The 18,675-nt window shown below is 36.5% G+C and overlaps 1 protein-coding gene across 3 annotated transcripts in view; it reads left to right on the top strand.

The window, feature by feature from the left end:
* LOC121075455 (contactin-3-like) overlaps positions 1-18,675 on the top strand; it is a 97,447-nt gene that overhangs the window by 48,976 nt on the left and 29,796 nt on the right. For all 3 annotated transcript variants that reach the window (XM_040568753.1, XM_040568754.1, XM_040568755.1), the window contains 4 exons: positions 1,101-1,196; positions 12,153-12,356; positions 12,685-12,787; positions 13,792-13,976. In XM_040568753.1, coding sequence (XP_040424687.1) covers positions 1,101-1,196; positions 12,153-12,356; positions 12,685-12,787; positions 13,792-13,976 — 588 coding nt within the window. The remainder of the gene's footprint in view (positions 1-1,100; positions 1,197-12,152; positions 12,357-12,684; positions 12,788-13,791; positions 13,977-18,675) is intronic.

Below are 18,675 nucleotides of genomic sequence, written 5' to 3'. Positions count from 1 at the left end.
GAACAATATCTTATTGTGGCAATAAATGTATTATTTTTTTTAATGAGACGTTGAAATTCTAATCACTGTGTGCTGGCTGTAGCAGCTGTTGCTTTTCAATATTAAAAAATATTACGTTTTGGGAAATAGCTATTGCTGGTCAAGTCACTGCTGTTATGCTTTGTTATAAAGCCAGACTTATTTTAAGGACACCTCACGGTTTTTGAGCATCTGTATGTGTTAATATCCTTTACAAAGTTATAGACAAAACTTTGTTTTAGGTTGCTAGCTGACTTACTGCTGTTTGAATTGCGTTCTGTTTGGCTTTATTATGAGATTATTCAGGGAAAAGTCTCTCTTAGGGTAGAATCTCACTGTCAGTGTGTATTGATGGTTATATCCAGCTTAATTCAGGGTTACAACAAGACCGTACTTTCTTGGATCTCGAGTCATAAGTTTAGAGTGAAAGTTAAATTTAAGTTATAACAAATCCCACTGCTCTACAATTTTGCATTTATGCATAGCCAGCATCAATTGTTTCCCCTCTTATACAGCTTAAAATGATCCCAGGAGACCTGAAACCAGGCCGGACGCTGGGTCGGGATGCTGAGGAGCAAGGCGCTTGCCTTAGCCGCGCTGCAAAGGATTAGCTTGGCAATGCTGCCCGTGGGGAAGGTGGTTGAGGGTTTTTTTTCTGTTTAAAGACATGCATCCTTCTTCCCTATAGCTGCGTTATTAGCGTTAACGTACAGTTGGTTAGAGGAGCTCAGTAGGATTGTGATGCTATTTTCATCAGAGCCTTCATTTCAGAAGAAACAGTGGCTTAAAGACCTGTTTTTATAACTCCTTTTTAATTAGCATAATTAGGGTGGCGTAAGCCTAGCGTAAAAACAAAGTTACCCATAGGATCTGTCCATTATGTTCTTGTAAATTATTTCACTTCAGTCCCAATTCTGTCATCCTCACTTGTGCGGAACAGCCATTTCTTCTGCCGTGAGCCGCTGAAATCACTGAACCTCTTGGCATCCGAAGACTCGATACCAAGAGCTAGAGAACGTGAAACCCTGTGTACTTTGCCTTTCTGTCTCCTAACATCCAGCTCATCTTTTTTTCAAAAACAGATCCCGAGAGCTCCCGGACGAAGATGAGGAGCGCGGTGTCGGTGCGAGAGGGGCAGGGAGTTGTGCTGCTGTGCGGCACGCCGCCTCGCGCAGGAGGTAAGGGGCACCCGCGGCTTTCTGCTTCCACCGGGGCCGGTTGTCGGGACGGGGAAATGTCTCTGTGCCACTACGGAAACCTGGCAGGGAGTTCCGTCAGGGAGAGCGAGAGCGAAACCAGCTTTCCTGAAGTAAATGCAAGCAGAAGGAAAACAAACCCAAAGCTAGTGGAGAAGAAGTGGGAGGGCAGCACCCAGGAGAATGTACTTTTATCTTGAAATATCTTTCTGTCCCCAGCAATTACTGTGCATTTAACATGTCCGATCTTTATGATATTTCCAGTAATTAACTGAGTCTTTTCTGGAGTTAAATTCTACCCAATTTTACAATTGCCAAGCCTCAGTGAATCTAGTTTTCTCTGTGGCCAGACAGTTGCAAAGATTCAGTTCTTGTCTGTTGTTACTCTAGCGTGTGCATGTTTTCTTGAAACCAAGGCATTTTGTAGCGTAATGCAATGATGCCGATATAATTAAAATATTGCCGTCTCGAGGGGGAAGAGAAAACCGGTTATATGGATTCTTTGGGAGCCAGAAGTTGCAAGGACGTTTTATCTTTTATCTGTCTTCAGTTTTCAACTAATTATTATTGAGCCTCCTGTAATATTTGGAAATAACTATTTTTGTTTTTTTGTTGTTGTCTTCTTTGTTTTTTTATTGATAAAGAGTCTCATTATTGAAGCTCTGTGACATTAAACATTAGACTTGATTGCAAAGACCCGGTAATATAAGCTAAACATTGTGAATACAATAATACAGGTATTGTGGCCTCTTAAATTTGGCAGAGCAGACACAGCCATAAAGTGGCAATTTTACAACCGTCTGAGCTTGCAGAATTTTTCTCTCTCCAAACCGATATGTACTCTTAAATCATCTTTATAGCCTTACAACAGCTTTGTCTTCTAGCTGCTGAGAAAATGGGTCATTCCCCTCTCTATCTGTAAGAATTAGAATGATTAAATTTTGCTTCTATGTGCAGTCCAGAGCCTGAATCACCCCAACCATTCCCACACTCGCATGCCATGCGTGTGTGTGTGCAGAGGTGGCCACATAACTAACTACAGCTCTGCACTATGAACGTTTGAGGTGTTAAAGAGGAGGCAATGCAAAACATGCTCACATTGCTCAGAGCTGAGGTTTAAATCAACAGGTGGGAGAGGTGAGGATTTCCTTCACAGTCAGCAGATGGGATTTGATCGACACCCCCACACTAACGGTGTTATTCATGTGTAAAAAAGAGCTCCATGAATTATCGAATAGAATTGAGAATCCTCAGGTTTGTGTGTGTGAATTGGAGCATTAACCATTGAAGTTTTCTGGAGACGTGAAACACGGTGGAAGAAATCCTTCTTTCTTCACTGAAATTGTTTGTGTTTTTGGAGGGGGAGCATAGATGGTTTTGTTTGTTGTTTTTAAGAATGAGTTAATCTGTCTGGGTTAGTTCAGAAACAGTTGACCTGAGCTATTTGGGGTTCTGATGGCTGTTCAGCCCTGTCCACATCTGTAGGCTGATCATTACTATTATTATTTGATTCTGTATTTGTTGCACCGAGCTATCAAATAAGTGCACAAATTCTATACAATACTAATTCTGAAAACCTTCTCAAATACCTTGTTTTCTCTCTCCCTTTAGCCTCCAAAATGTTGTTCTTGTATATTTTGCTGCCTCTCACAATTTCTAAGTTCTTGTTAGCTCGATGGGGATTTGCACTTATGTTTAAGAAGCTTTTGAGAAGAGATTTGATTAAATTGTGATTATTCCTCTGTATACAACATTCCAGTTGAAATATAAACCAATGTTCATCCCAGAAGAAACACCAGTTTGTAGTATGGAAAAATGAAATTTTCCCTTCTACAGTTTGGCATATTTTTTGGCTTATCTTAGCTACAAATGTCGATGTAAGTAGTAAGAATATCCATTTCAATGGGGAGCAAATTATTCATGCAATTAACAGTACTTTTGCAATTCCATGAGGGTGTGGACATCTACTATTTTAACCAACAGTGAAATTCCATTTAACTTGCTGTTAATGTGTGGGGAGAGGAAAAGGGTGTTCAATGCTTCCAGCTGAGTGCACCAATCCATTCTATGGTTCTGTGGTTAAATGTAAGCTGCATTACAAACCGCTCCAATATTTTCTTAAGAGTTAGTGCATTTTCCCTTTTTATCATTCCTTGTTTTAGCAGTCTTGTTTGAGATTTACTGAATGGGAGATGGAGTGAATGACTGACTTTGTGAAGATGTTCCCTATCTTTATGGTGGTTTTTTGTGTTTGTGTGTGTGTTATAGATGGAGATGTCTGTGTGACTCAATGATTGCTATTGGTTTGGGACTTCTAAGTAAAACTGAAGTAAAAAGTTTTAATAATTTAAGTGCTTTTTTTCTTATCTTTGTGTTAAGTTGCATTCTAGTTGAACAGTGATTTTTGGATAATTAAGGTGTTCATTGGTCATTGTTCTCCAGATACAACAATATTTCTGTATATACTTTTAATTCTGTCAGAGGGAACCTGCTAAAAGACTTTTTTTTCACAAGTCATGACCCCCACATATTTGAAAGGTAATATGACATCTAAAATTGATTTATGTAGATCTACGGTTGTCTTTCTCAATTGTTATCATCATCATTAAATTCTACTGAACTCTATACAGCTGTTTTGACTTTCTAACGTGTGACTGGTATGTCTTTGATGGTTTTCAAGGAGTGCTGATGTAGCAAACATCTTAACGTATCTATTATTAAATTTTATATAATAACGTGCAGCAGGTTTAAAAAAAATCATGAAATGCTAATTTTTTCCATTCTGCCAAGAATTGAAAAGGCTAGGCATATGGAGATCAAAAAATGATTTTTCTCTACTATTGATTTTGTTCCAAATTCAGTATCTAAGGACTGACAAAGCCCCGAGTAAAGCAAATCTGGAAGTTCCTTTAGGGTATTACCTATTAATGCTACTCTACGTGTGTCTTGATTATCATGTAGTTTTGACTTCGGGCATTATGATTTCTATTATCTTAATATTATGTTTTCTATTAATTTAATACAGTCAATTTTACGAATTTAACAATGATTTTGGATTTCAGAAGATGTTACTCGTTTGAGGTGGTTTTTATTACAGAATCACAGAATCTTTGGAGAAGGCAGTGTTGCATAGTGTTCTTACTGTTGTCTGGGTTGATTTCAGGACTGCTTTATACACAGAGAAAATTATGATAAAGGTAGAGGTAAAGATTTTCTTGATAGTTACTTACACTTTCCAAGGCATTCGGACTTGCCCGAAAAGCTAGGAATTAGTTCTGTGTTGATGGATACAATATGAGATATGAACATAACCCACAAGATCTTAAGTAAATGGCAAGAACGTTGTGGAGCCAACAAGCTGTTGCTTACAGCTCTGGGAGGAAATTCCACTTGTTTTGTATTCATGATTAGCCTTGTGTGACGTGTGTTCCTATTTCCTCCAATATGGCAAGGATATTTCTACATAAATAAAGAAGAAAAAATGTTCTCCATCTTAATATCATGCCCTGACAAATGAAGACTTAATTTCTTTTCCACAACTCTTGAATCACAATGTGTGATTTTTTTCAAGGAGCTCTGCATTGAATTAATTTTGCTGGCTTTGTAAACATTTCATACCTTTAAAACAAAGCAACACCAAGCTGATAGAACTCCAGAATAGTTTTTCTCCTGCCCATCTGTGTGTTTTCAGTAGGTGCAAAGCAGCCTGTCTTTGCACATCTACTTTTGCTTTTGTTGCAGATTGTGGGTGACACTCATCTGGGCATGAACAATAAATCATCCTTGCAGTAAGCACATTATGAGGTTTTTGCTCAAAAATGCATTCTAAGGAGAATAGCAAGTTGAATATTGTAAAAGCAGTGGCCTTAAAAATTGTTCCACAGCGTTCTCAAGCCGTTCTCAATCTGCCAAGGAGAAATGGTGTTTTTATTAAAAATATATATGTTTTGCAATAGCCCTTCTGGTGTCGTCATCAGCAGCAGCACAAATTCCAGCTGACAGTTTGAAATCAAATGGTACCTGAGAGACACTTATATTTGTCCATACAAGAGACAATAATACATGTTCACAGCTGGAGTTTACAATGATTTCTCTCTGTCAAAGCCTTATTCTCACCACCAGTAACAAACCAATGCTACAGAGAGACGCTTTCTCCATGTTCTGCACTTTATCTAATCCAGTCTTGCTAATGCACCTTTCCTGTTGATAATGCCTGTGTTCCCGGCTGAAGTAAAACGGACCGAAATTAGTATATCGTTATTTATATATTTGTGCAACATGTGCAGCTACTGCTACATGCTTTTAAGCTAGTGTGAATGTCTATAACTGGCCTAAGAAACCTGCAGCAGCAGATGCATGATTCCAGTTTGGGAAAGGGCAAACTAGACAAGCCAAGTACCACTCCAGATTCTTTACAGAACTCTTTTTTAACTCCATGTTAAATGCATATGCATAAATGGGTTTGTGCCTCTTCTCTTCCAGAATTGTTTTTATTCCTAGGTTGTTTCTGTGGATTTTTCTCTCACTTCTATCTTCTCTACTAAAATATTTTAATTTTTCCTTTAGAAATAGGATAACTGATTAGAAAGTGGCAGGAGGGAGTGGCTGCAATCCCAGCCCACACTCAGAGCTGATCATTGCATTGTTAACAAGAGTACAGAAAGTAATTCTTTTTCACAAGGGTTTACCAAGTAACTTCTCCTAAATGAGTTCAAGGCTACTCGAAGTTGGCCACTAATTACTACTACCACTATAAACATTGGAATATTTCTTTGAAAATTTACACTTGTGTATTTTTCTTAGTTTGTCACTAGTATTTAACATTCAGAATAAATCAGATGTGTTATATTTGAACAACAAGCTAAACTGTCGTCTTTTTATCCTCAATTGTTATATGCAAGAAGCAATTTAAAATACTTTCAACTGTTGAGAAGGCACAACAGAGCTGTTAGAAAATGCTCTGAGCAATTCCATATAAAGTTCTAGGGAGGTGATTAAAAGAATAATTTGTCATTTGAAATGGATATGGCTAATGGCTATATGCTTAAATATTGCTTCCTAATGCAGTTTCTTACTTTTGTGCATACGTCCAGAGTATGAACAATTTGATCAGAGCCAGTACATTTTGAATGACATTGCTAGTCTGAAACAATTAGTTTAGAAATGTGATAAAGAGAAACTAATCCATCATCCCTCACAGCTACAGGGCAAAAGAAATTGTGATTTTATTCAGCCCAATGCAGAAAAGCATTTTGTTAGACTTTTCCATTAGTGTCTGGATTTCCTTCAGAGCACCAAGCAACATTTAACCTGCCAGTTAAGGAGCACTTCTGTATTACAAGGTCACGTTTGGTTTGAAACTTAGCACTAGCTAATGGTCAAATCACACGTGTGACAGGAGGGGGCAAGGACGGGGGCAAGAAAAAGGCAGCAGGCAAGGCCGTATTGCTGAGCTGCTTTTCCAGTGGTTATGCTGTTTGGAAATGTACTTAACGTGAGTTTTTCTTTTGTATTAATAAGGAAAGAATGCTGACAGTCTTGAATATCTGTGTTTCCCAAGGATGAGCTTAGAAACATCTTCATTTCAGTTACAGTTGTGTGCTTTGCTTTTGGTGTTGCTTTGAAAGTCTTTAGGAAAAACTGTACGAACTGTTGAATACAGAGAAGGATAGACCTTTCTTTATGGACCGTTTTACGGTGCTGGAGCTTTGTCACTGGTGGCAGCCATGCTGGTTACCCAACCTGGTTTGTCTGATCGCCACTACATCAGTCTGTAGCTGTGGCATAGTAGAGAAAAATACCATTCCTGATGTAACTACATTCAAGGAACTGCATCTTTTTTTTTTTTTTTTTTTTTTACATCATGCCAGCTCATTTCAGAATCAAAAAAGTAGACTGTTACCATATTCCATTTAAAAATGAAAATTAGGTGCTAGCTGAAATTGCAAGGATCCCACTTCAAGCTGAAACATTTCAATATTCTTATTAAATGTGTAGATTGAAATTGCAAGACATTACATAGGTCTCTGGCACTGCTCTCATTGTTGTGGGTTATTCCATACACAGAAGTTGCATGCCTAATTACCTGCACAGCATGCTGAAAATTGATCTTTTATATTTTATCTACAAAATAATTCACCTTTTATGCCAGAAAGATTAATGGTGTACATTAGTTTCAAATCAGAGTATTTCCCATTATACTCTGGAATAAAATGAGTTTCTAAGGATATGTTCTTCACTTTTTGTAGTTGGACTCAGATTCCCATCATACAATTTACATTTTATATGAACAAAAAATATCTTTAAGCAAAAGAAGAGTTATTCTAAAAGTTTTGGGGGTAATTTCAGCAGCTCTTGTACTCCAAACTTTTTTCATCTAGTATGGTGAGTGTTACAACTCTTTTAACCAGATACTCAGGCAATGCCAGAGGTGGTCTCTACGTGTTGGATGTGTTGCAGAAATACAGTTTTCTTCATTCTAGTGAGCAAAATACTTAGGCAAATTCTATCTACTTTAAGAAATGAGAGGTAGTTACTGAGAATTTTGAAGCTAGCATATACAAGATAAAGCGCATGATAGCGCCGGGGCCTCCAGAAGTACAGCGGCCTAACCTCGCAGTAGTGCAGTCCCCTCAGGATTAAGCTGCAGCGAGGTGGTTTTCTTCCAGAAAAGAGCATCTTTAGGGGGGTTCAACACATGTTTACCTCATGCAGATTAACTCCCTACCTTTAATTAATTAGTGTCCCGTTGGCAGGGCATTCCCCACACAGGGCCATGCTGGCAGATGGGCGCTGCGGCCTATGGCCGCGAGGTGCCGCGTTCTTCACACTTTCAGCTGAGGCTGGGCCAAATGACAAACTAATTGGTTTCGTTCGTAATTACGTAATCTGTCATTATCCTCTCAAAATCAGTGTTGCTTTCCCATTACTTTTAATTTTAACTCTGAGGTAGATAATTTCAAAATACTTGGGTTTTCTTCCAGATTTCCATGTCTTTAATTGCAGTTGGTATCATTACTAAATTTTCTCTGATTACTCCCTTACAAACAGTTTTTTGAAGGCATATGCAATCCTGTGGTTTAGGTGGAATTGTAATTGAGGAGAAAATAGCAAGATACTTCAGCTTCCTATTATGTCTCTAGTACAGAATATTTTAAAATCTAAATTGTAGGACTTCATGAAATAATACGGATTTCAGACTCAATGAAGGCCATGAAACTTCTTTTGTTAAAAATGAAAACAACCAAAAACAACAGCAACAAAAAAACAACAGAACCCCTAAATGTTGTTGAGTCAGCTCAGTGCACTCCAAAATCAAATACATCCATTTCTTTTCAGGATTACTTATGGAAACATCAGCTTAGGTAACCAAAATGTAATCAATTTTGAAAATAGGAACTTTCAACAGTTTCAGAACAATATTATTCACATCATTTACTTCTGGCTGCCTTAGAAATCTCATTTAAGGTGTGAATTAGGGAACTAGTTGATGCGTATTAAATAGGTGTAAAGTAGTGGTGGTCCAGAAGAAAAGGATTAAGAGACAGTGGGGGAATGATGAGCAGAGAAAACCTTCAGACCCTAGGCTTTAGTGTATCAAACCATTTTTATGAATGATCCTGCTCCTTTGTTGCAGGCCTACCTTCACTGTTGTTTTCTAGCTTTTGCTGTGCCAACTTCCTGAATTCATTTATAGATTCCCCAAACCTATATTGACTCTAACATTCTGTTCATTAAAAATAAAATAATTCCAGTACCATTCAGTGGTTCCCCACTGACGTGCTGGTCTGTCTTAGAAAGGAAATGTGCAGTATAATTAAAAGTAATTTTTCTTCAAAAGCATTTAGATGTACTTAAGACCTAGTTTTGAACCTGGTTAAAAGCTACTAAATGTGTGGGGCTTTCCTCCCCCCTATGTTCCTTTAGCAACATTACATTTTTCTTGCATAGGAAGTTTTCTCAAGGCTTGCAGATGGCAGGAAATGACCATGGCAAACCACAACAGTTGTGGTGATTTAATTGTTGAATCTTATAAAATTTCAGTTTAAAAGTGACAGGCAATTTTATGAGATTTTTTTAATTGAACATTTAAGTGCACAAAGGGCCTAGAACAGTATGAGCATGTTGTGGCTGGTAAACTGCACAGTAAATAATAATCAAATAATACTGAATAAAGAGTAGAAGCCAACCATGATGTAGTAAACAAATAAAAATTGAGTAATAACTGTAATTTCCAATACCTTATCCATGTATGGTCTCCAAATAAGGAAAAAATGCATTGGAAAGCAAAGGCTTAGATCTCTAAGGAAGCCCAGGAGAGACGTATTATTTTCATTTATAACAGAAAATCAACTGAAAATTTGTAATTGACAGAAAGGGAGTGAATTTATATCCCTTGAGATGCTGTAAGATCAGCAACAAGCAAGGGGTGTAAACATAATAAATCACAGAACAAGTTGTTTAATACAAATTTGGGGGGAAAATCAGAATACAATCTTGTAAAGTACAGCAAATGTAGAATGAGATAGTGGCTGTGGGGCACTGGTAACGAAATGCTCTGTGTTTAAGAGATTCAGTGAAAATGTATGTTGAATGGGAAATTAGGTTTCCAGGAGTGCTTATTCATAGGCTGTCGAAGGGTCTGATTAAACTGAAATACACTTTGCGTGGTTTTCATAATCATAATGACTGATTCCAGTGAATTTACTCTTAACCCAGTATAATGATAATGAAATCTAGCTGCTTTTTGTCCTGCTGGGTATACAGACCTGTCCATCCCCGTTGAATGTTAAGAATAATATCTTGGTTTTTGTTTTGTTTTGTTTTGTTTTTGTTTTTTTGGTGGTGGTGGTGGTGGTGGTTTTTTGTTTGTTTTGTTTTGGAATAAAATAATATTTTGAGTTGAAGGAAAACAAGTAGCTTAATAAATACCAGAACTAATACTGTGACTTCCCAAACTTTAGCATGTGGTATAAAGCTGAAAATGTAGATCTTTCTTTCATTTTTTTTCCTACTGTTCCTGAATTGATACCTACTTTATGCTTTCCCCCGTTCTTATGATCAATCTCATCCCCTAGCAGATCTCATAAAATGTAGTAATTTTCTAGTCTTTAACAAGACCATACACAGAGGTCGTGGTCCCGTTCAAAACTGTAGGTGTACTCTCTATCATCTTTTTTATTTATGCATTTATTTATTCACTATTTGTAATGGTTGTGATAGAGTATTGAACCTTAGCCAGAGCCATGCACCACCGATGGCCCTCCCATCACACTACTTACGCAAGCCCTCTCTGTTCAACAGCAAAACATTGACGCCTTGGTATCTTTGTTGTAAGATGGGAGAATAGCTATATGGGGTATATTTTCGTTGTTGACTATATGTACGTGTCTTTCTTATGAGACTCTTGTGGCATATCTCAGACATCTTACTGAAGTCAAGCTCTGTCGCAAGGTTTTGTTTCCTACTGCACTAACTGCTCTGTCTTTTTGTAACAAATCCATGTTGGCTTCCTTGTGATAAATTAATTCAACCTCTCTTGTTACCTCAGAATAAACTTTTTGGCTCTGTTTCATTGGAGGAGACATGCTGCACAACTAGGATAGTTGGCTGTTTCCAACAGTAAAAATTCCCTGGTATAACAAAAGTTTAACTCTTGGGAATATTCCTGAGAATGTTAATTGTTCACACACACATTGTTCCTGCAAAATTATGGTAATGGAAGGAGTTTAAATATTGATTGAAGAAAATTAAATGCAATTATGATAAGCCATTTCATTTGATGCCCTTTTTGCATTAACCAGTCCATAAATATTTTAATAATTTAATTTGTTGAGTGTTTTTTATCAGCACTATCTTACCTTTTGTTAAATTATTCTGTTGGCATGGTGCTTTTCTGGCTGCATGTTCATACTCAGCTATGGGGTTATGAAAATGCCTACCCTTCCTTTGGTGACTGCATCCAAATGTATGCACTTTCAAATTAAACCTGTGCAAAAAAAAAAAAAAAAAGAATGATCTCCATTTTGTAGGGGCAGTGCAAATGCTACAAGATATTTTAGTGCCAAGGCAGGTCAATCAAACTATAATCGTTTCTAATTAGCACTTGCAGAAGCTCTAATCTTTTTATAAACTTTCGGCTGAGTGGCACTTGGGTGAAAAATTATTTCTTGCCTGGAAAACCATTAAAAATTAATTTCCTTTCATTCTGTAGGATATGAATGAAAGAGGCACATGGCTTCTCACATGCCAATTAGAATTGGATACACAGCTCAGAGTGCTGTTCAGAGGGGAAAAAAATTAAATGTAATTTTTGCCAAATCTTGTGATTCGTCTTTTGAAGTTTAGTTTTCCTTTAAAATGCCTGTAAAGTACTCCAGTGAGGGCCAGCTTGCCATTTCATGCAAAGATCTAATTTTTGTGTGAAAAACACGGTTTTGCTATGTGCTGAGCTCCTCTAGGTGTTTTTACTTCTTTTGACATTCCTTTCAGTTGCATATACTCCTGTGCCATTTCTGCTGAGTATCTAGCTGGGCTGCTAAGTAGATGCTGAATGATATTTCCATTTTAACGAAGTCTGGTCTCATTTTTTGCTGTCTACTCCTCTTCCCATCATATTAAGTCTTAAATGAGTAGATCAAAAATATTATTGTGTAAAAGATTTTGAATTCCTTTCATGTTTTTCTTCTACTGGAAGAGGTGTGGTTTCATTGAAAAAGTGTTTTGTTTTAACTTTTTGGGGTTTCACTTGTTTCTGATACGTTTTTAGTTTTGTGTTGTTTTTTTTTTATCACTGGTTCTCTGGTCTTGTTTAATACGTAATGCAATATTTCTATAATAACGCTGTAAGATACAATAAATAAAAAGAAATCACTCTGAAGAAAAAAAGATGTGGAAAACCCTACCAAACATCTTTACTTATTTTTTATAACCAATTAGAATTGTCATTTGCTTGGATCTTCAATGAGTATCCATCATTTGTACAAGAGGACAGCCGTCGATTTGTGTCTCAGGAGACCGGTCACCTCTACATAGCCAAAGTGGAGCCATCAGACGTAGGAAATTACACCTGTGTCGTAACCAGCACGGTGACAAACAGCCACGTTCTTGGATCACCTACTCCTCTAGTGCTGCGCACCGATGGTATGACTTCCCTTTTACCTGCAACTAAACACCTCTCCTTTCATTACGTTATGTACAGCTAGTTGCCAGTGAAAGATTTTGTATCTTACGGTGTAATCTTTCATGCATTCTCAGAATATTGGTTGCTTATAAGAAGACAAACTGTATTTGTTGTGTATACCTCTTCCTCTCCTACCTCTGACAATTTCATTGGAAGGTCCCTGTGCTTGAATTTCTAAATGGAGTGTGGCAGGAATAAACTTAATTTTGAATCTAATGTTATGCAGCACTAAAGAGAGAAAGGTAGCTTCAAAAATGAAATATGACCCTTTCCAATTGTCTTGTATAGGTGTAATGGGAGAATATGAACCCAAAATAGAAGTTCAGTTTCCTGAGACACTTCCTGCAGCTAAAGGCTCGACTGTGAAGCTAGAATGCTTTGCACTAGGAAAGTAAGTTCTCATCTTCACCTATACTGCAAAGCTGAAGCATGTTAGCGTTCATTGGCACTACAGGTGTGGACATCTGGCAGTCTTTCGGTAGTTTTTTCTAAAGATCTTCCTTTGACCATCACAGTTACTGCCTTGGAATAAGAGGGGAAAGAGCATTGGAGTCATTTTACTTGCTTAGAATTAAAATGTGCATGTTGGCAACACAGGAATTTACATTTCACTTCAAATTCTCTTGAATGAGATCAGTGCAGTTTTGCGGATGTCCTTTGAAGTAGCTCCACTTTCTCAGGGTAAAGGAATTGTTGTTGAAGTCAGTGAGAATTTTCACTGAATTTTACTGCTAAATATACTTGATGCTTTCATAATATTGTTCTTCCTTTATAGCTGAAATAAAGATTAAAATACATTCCTCTTCTCAATGACATTTCACACACAATTGATATCTTTTCTGTTTCATAAATGATCTGAGAATGCATTTATGTTTCTGTAAATGTATTTACTAACCACTCTGCGGTTTATTTGTAGACAGTTTGTCAAGCACTCGTAATTTTAAACTCCAGAACGGTAACTTAATCGTATGCTTTTGCTTCTGTTCCCCAGCTACATGACGGAAAGTTTTCAAATCGAAAAATGAAAGGCTCCTCTAGGATGGGAATTGCAGAAGACTTGCCTTGATTCCCCTTCCATGGAGGGCACTGGTGTAAATCTCTCCTGTCTTCAGGGGAGGCCAGTGCTGATTTACAGGAAATTTTACAGTCACTGGACATTCAAGCAGATATTCATGAAAAATTTGATGCCACAAATAATAGCATAAGGAACAGAACAGCATATGCAAATCAGTTACCATGCTGTCTGACCATCTGTCATGTACAGTATTAATACTACTTTTAACACAAGCTTTTGTCACTTCTGGGGTGTATTACATATTAGTTTAAGTGCTTAATTTTGACAGTCAAGTACATGAAGCAAAGTTGTTTACTTATATCCCATTATCTTCCATTTAGCCCTGTGCCTCAGATTAACTGGAGAAGAACCGATGGTGTGCCGTTTCCAAGTAAAATAAAGCTAAGGAAATCCAATGGCATGATTGAAATACCTAATTTCCAGCAGGAAGATGCAGGACTGTATGAATGTATTACTGAGAACTCAAGAGGAAAAAACATTGCAAGAGGACGTCTCACTTACTATGGTAGGAAACTTTCTTTCTCCCTCTCTCCCACCCTTCTTTGCACATGAAATGCAAACCACTCTCAAGTACTTCTGGGTTTACAGCTTCTACAATACCATCAAAAATTTGTTCTTAAAAATCACTGGCATCTTAACAGCTTGTAGAGAAAGAAGAGAAATTTTCCACCAGGTTTTTGCATAACTTTTCTGATAAACATCCATGCTCAAAAACAATAGCTAAGAGTAGTGTAGAAAGTGCTTGTATTTATTTAATAAAAATGCTGGAAAGATATATGTGTATATATATGTGTGTGTATATATATATAAACAGCTCAGATTGGTCATGGGTGAAACCTTAAATTTCCAGTCAGTTAGATTTATTTAAGGTATTATATAATCCTCACATTTGCAGGAAATACAAATTTTATATTGCTTTAGGAAAAGATGTTTGATGGATGTTGTCAATCCTTTGCTTTCAAAAAAGACAATTTTACTTAAAAAATTAAATAGGACAATATAATCCAGTATAGGAGATGAAATAATAGGAAATGTAATAGCTGGAAAACTGGCAGAGTCTCTTGTGCGTTTATAGAGTGAAATGAATATTAGCAAAGCACATTGATAGTGGTTTAAAGATAGAGTGATTTGCAACAAAGTGGTAATTGACAATTTTTGTGAAAGCCAGATCTTAGCAAATTTAGTTTTCTTTTGGTAAATGCCAATTTAAAGAATGTTTCAGTCTTTGTTTTCAAATATTTTCCTCATGTAGGAATATTTGAGAGTTTTTTTTAGAAAAAAAGTTGTGTAAAAAACCACAGAGAATACCTACTATGCCACTTTGTACCAATGTTCTGTCCATTTACTTACTCTGTATGGGAAGCTACTTTTTACTAGAAAACAGTGTTGCAATGTAGATTTCAGTCAATGAAGATTTTAATTTAAGAAACAACATTTGCTAAAGAGGAAGGAAAAAAGGTGTCCCCACTCCAGCTTCCAAATAAATAGCTGTATTAAATTTTCCATATATTAGTTCTAATTCTTTTTGATAATAATTATGGATAACAGGACAAAAGAGCTAGATGTTTTATCTGCCAGTATCATCTGTAATTCTAAACTTGGTACTATGTATTTGATTCTATAAAGTGGCTTTTTGAGCAACTTGGTCTAGTAGAAAGCATCTCTGCTTACGGCAGGAGGGTTGGAACTGGATGATTTTTAAGGTCCCTTCCTACACAAACCATTCTATGATTCTAGGATTTTATTAGCTACTTGAAAAGTTTCAAATGAATTGCAGTTTGTCATCAGTTTGGTTCAGTACTTCTATGCCACTTTGAAATCAGAGCAGTTGTAAGATACACGGATGTAAACTACATGCCAGATAGAATTTGATTTGTTCATGAGTTATTATATATAAATAAATTATTGTATTATATAGTTATTAGTTTTATCGTTATAAGATAATTTTATGACAGTGAGTAATTTTCAGGTATGCGACATGCTTCCCAAGTTTCGTTTTCATCATTCAAGGGCACAGAGATCAAATAAAAGAAGTCGCTAATCAATAAAAGTAAGCAAGTTGCAGTTTTGTAACAAGGAAATTGTGATTTGCAAGTGCTCAGTGTGAATATTTTCATTCCAAATCCAGAAAGGGATCAAAACTCTCAAATGGAGTTAATATTCCAGTATAAATATCTGTCTGCGTTAGACTCGTCCCTAATATGGGTGTTTAGACTGAAGAGAATAATGAGACTTCTAATGGCATTAATGGTACTCCAACTGTTTTATTTCATTTGTTTTGCTTAATGAATCCCATTCTGCAGAATTAAGTAGATTTGAGGGTTTTTTTCTTATTTTATTATTTGCTTTCATTTTTACAAACAGAATACCAACAAGTCTGTTGTCAGGATAGGGTAATTTTAAACCTTTCTGATAATTAGTATTTTTGTTCCGTGTGAAAACGAATAGTGTTCTATAACTGAAGATTGTACCTTCTGATGACTTGCCACTATGTCTGATATCAGAGCTCAGAAATCTGCCTGGTAAAGAAACATAATCGTATGCCAGTTACTCTTCCAATAGAAGATCAATATTTATGCACTTTTAAGGAACTTGTTCTGAAAGCCGATGAGGATTTGGGAGAAAATTAATGCAGTATACTGAAGACTTAGAATAAAAATCATCCATCTGCCATAAAGCACCAGCTCTGGCAAAGATGACTCAAATCGGTGTGGCAATGTTAGTGGATACTGGTTGCTGTCTAAAAATTATTTTGGTGGAAATCTAGGATGGATCTGATAATCATATATAGAAAAATATGTGCATTAGAAATGCCTTTTTATTTCAACAGTGGCAGCATTTATTTTTCTCTCAGCAGAACAAAAAAAGGTTTCTGTCTTATCCAAAAAAGTTTAAGAAGAGCTGGGGTTAATGTTTTCCATGTTGTCTTAGTGAAACAATGTGTAAAATACATCTCTTAAGGGGAAAAAATGGGCAAAAATGTGTCATTTGACTGAAAATAGGGAATTTTCCTTTCTTTGCAGGTTTTTAAATTTTTTTTAAGTGAAACTTAAACCTAATACTAAGCAAAAGCTTTAAATATTTTGTTGCTCTGCTAGGAAACATCTGAAACTGTAAATCTTGAATTCTGTAACTTAGGGTTTTAATGCATTACTTGTCTGATTTAAAAAAAAATTCAATTGTTTACTCTTCTTCCAGTAACGAATCATGGTATTGAAATCGTAAAGCGCTTTAATATAGGCTCAACTTCAGTCGTGCCTGTTGTCATTATGTCAAGAAGGATTATAAATATGTTTGGGTTTAGAAATCCTGTGGACTTCTATAACTCTCTTTATAAAAAATGAAATGGGTCCATTTTTTTCTAATTTCATTGTGGGTTTTAAATATAACTCTGAAGACATAGTTCAAATTGATAATTTACATAGATATTCCAAAACAGATATTATGGGTTCTTTCATAACATTACTAACAGACTATTAATCTTCTTTTTTCCTTGTGAAGGATTATATCAAGAAAAGCCCAACATCAAATGTTTGGTTCATTGTACTCTGTACAGTTCCAACTTGTGTTTAATGATATTTTTTCTCCCCAGTGGAGTTCAACATGCGCTAAATATAGGATGAGATTATCTAACTTTGATTTAATATAAAACCTGAATATATAAATAATTTGCTTTCACTTTAGTAGTATATTCGCTTATCTTTGCTATTACCCCTTTCTGTAAAGAGATAATGGAAGAAAGAATCCGTGACTTTTCATAGCATGGAAAAATAAGAAGAAATTCATTACATTTTTAAGGTGCAGTTAAACAACATGTAATATGGTAGAGTTATGTAAAGCTGTTAATTTTAAGTATAATTGAAGAAAATATACTCTTAATTAGCACAGGCTGATTCAACGGAACTCATGCTTGACAGTCAGTACTAAGGTAAAATGTTTTATAGGGAGAAAAAATACCCTCTGTTTTGTTTTTGCTCTGCATTAGTGTTTTTTAATAGCAAAGGTGAGTTGTTGTGCTGACCAGGATGCTGATGGTCAAAGTCAGGCAGCAAGGTCGCTTATAACAGCTGCCATTTCTGTGTGCTTAGCTAAGGCATGCAGGGATGTCAGGGGGCAGAATTTCCATTTTGTGAACATACAGACCCCCAGTAGGAAATAGACTCTACATAAAATACATTAAAGATACACCAAAAAATACTAAAGTTCTGTTAATAATGTACCACCAAGATTATACTGAAAACGCATTACTCCTGAATGTGGAAGAGCCTCACTGTGGAAGAGCCTCACTGTTCAAAGCTTTTGTCTGATAGCCTGACCCCATCTTGTTCACGGAGAGGTCTTCAAAACATTAGCTACAAAACTATAAAGAACTAAATATTGTCAAGGAGTTGCTGATATTTTTGACAAGTAAACTTCAAGTTGATCACTGTCTAATTTAATTGCCCATCTTTTTTATATACTAAGACTTTTCCCAATGATGTAGCAATTGCTTGTTGCTTCAGAGCATTTTTATTTGGAATGGAAGTGGAAAAAAATGACATTTTCAGGGACCTCTGAATTGAAGTTATTACATGCTTCTTTAGGCCCCATTGTTTTATCAGAAAGAGCTATCTGTGCTTAAAGTCACTTGAATTTTTTAGATAAAAGTAGGCTCATCACTGCTGTAGGCATCAGTATGAGTGTCGTAGTCTGACTTTCAGAGAGATATTACCTTGGAAAATGAAGGTTACATTTTCTGTTTTTACAAAACTTTGTGAATTCCCAGTATGCTTCATAGCTGCTTTCTCTTGAACTATGGAAAGTACCTTTTGACTCTGATTTATTGCCTGACTGCTGAGCTATACAAAAGTATTTTCAAAAGAGATTTCCAGCCCAGCTTTCAGACTGTAAATTTCAAAGTAAGGATGTGTGTATAAGCAGGCTGCATCTTATGTGTGAGCTCCAATTAGGGACTGTTCTGGAAGAGCTTCCCGTGGTCTCCTGCCTCCGAGCAGAGGTAAGGCAGACCTCAGTGCTCTCTGGGAGAGCACAGTGCGTCTGAACAGAAGTCATGGTCCTGAAGCTCTGCCTTTCCTGCATGTTCTTCCTATGGTTTACACAATTTTAAAAGAGCTTTTCATTGGAGCCTCTGACTCGGAAGGAAATCAGATGTAAAGTTTCCTGTTAACATGCATCATTGCTGTTGAGGAGGCTGAAAGGTACCC

Source organism: Cygnus olor, chromosome 10, assembly GCF_009769625.2.
Source record: "Cygnus olor isolate bCygOlo1 chromosome 10, bCygOlo1.pri.v2, whole genome shotgun sequence".
NCBI classification, from domain to species: domain Eukaryota; kingdom Metazoa; phylum Chordata; class Aves; order Anseriformes; family Anatidae; genus Cygnus; species Cygnus olor.
The sequence above is the reverse complement of the archived record's forward strand: the minus strand, read 5'-3'. Positions and strand labels throughout refer to the sequence as shown.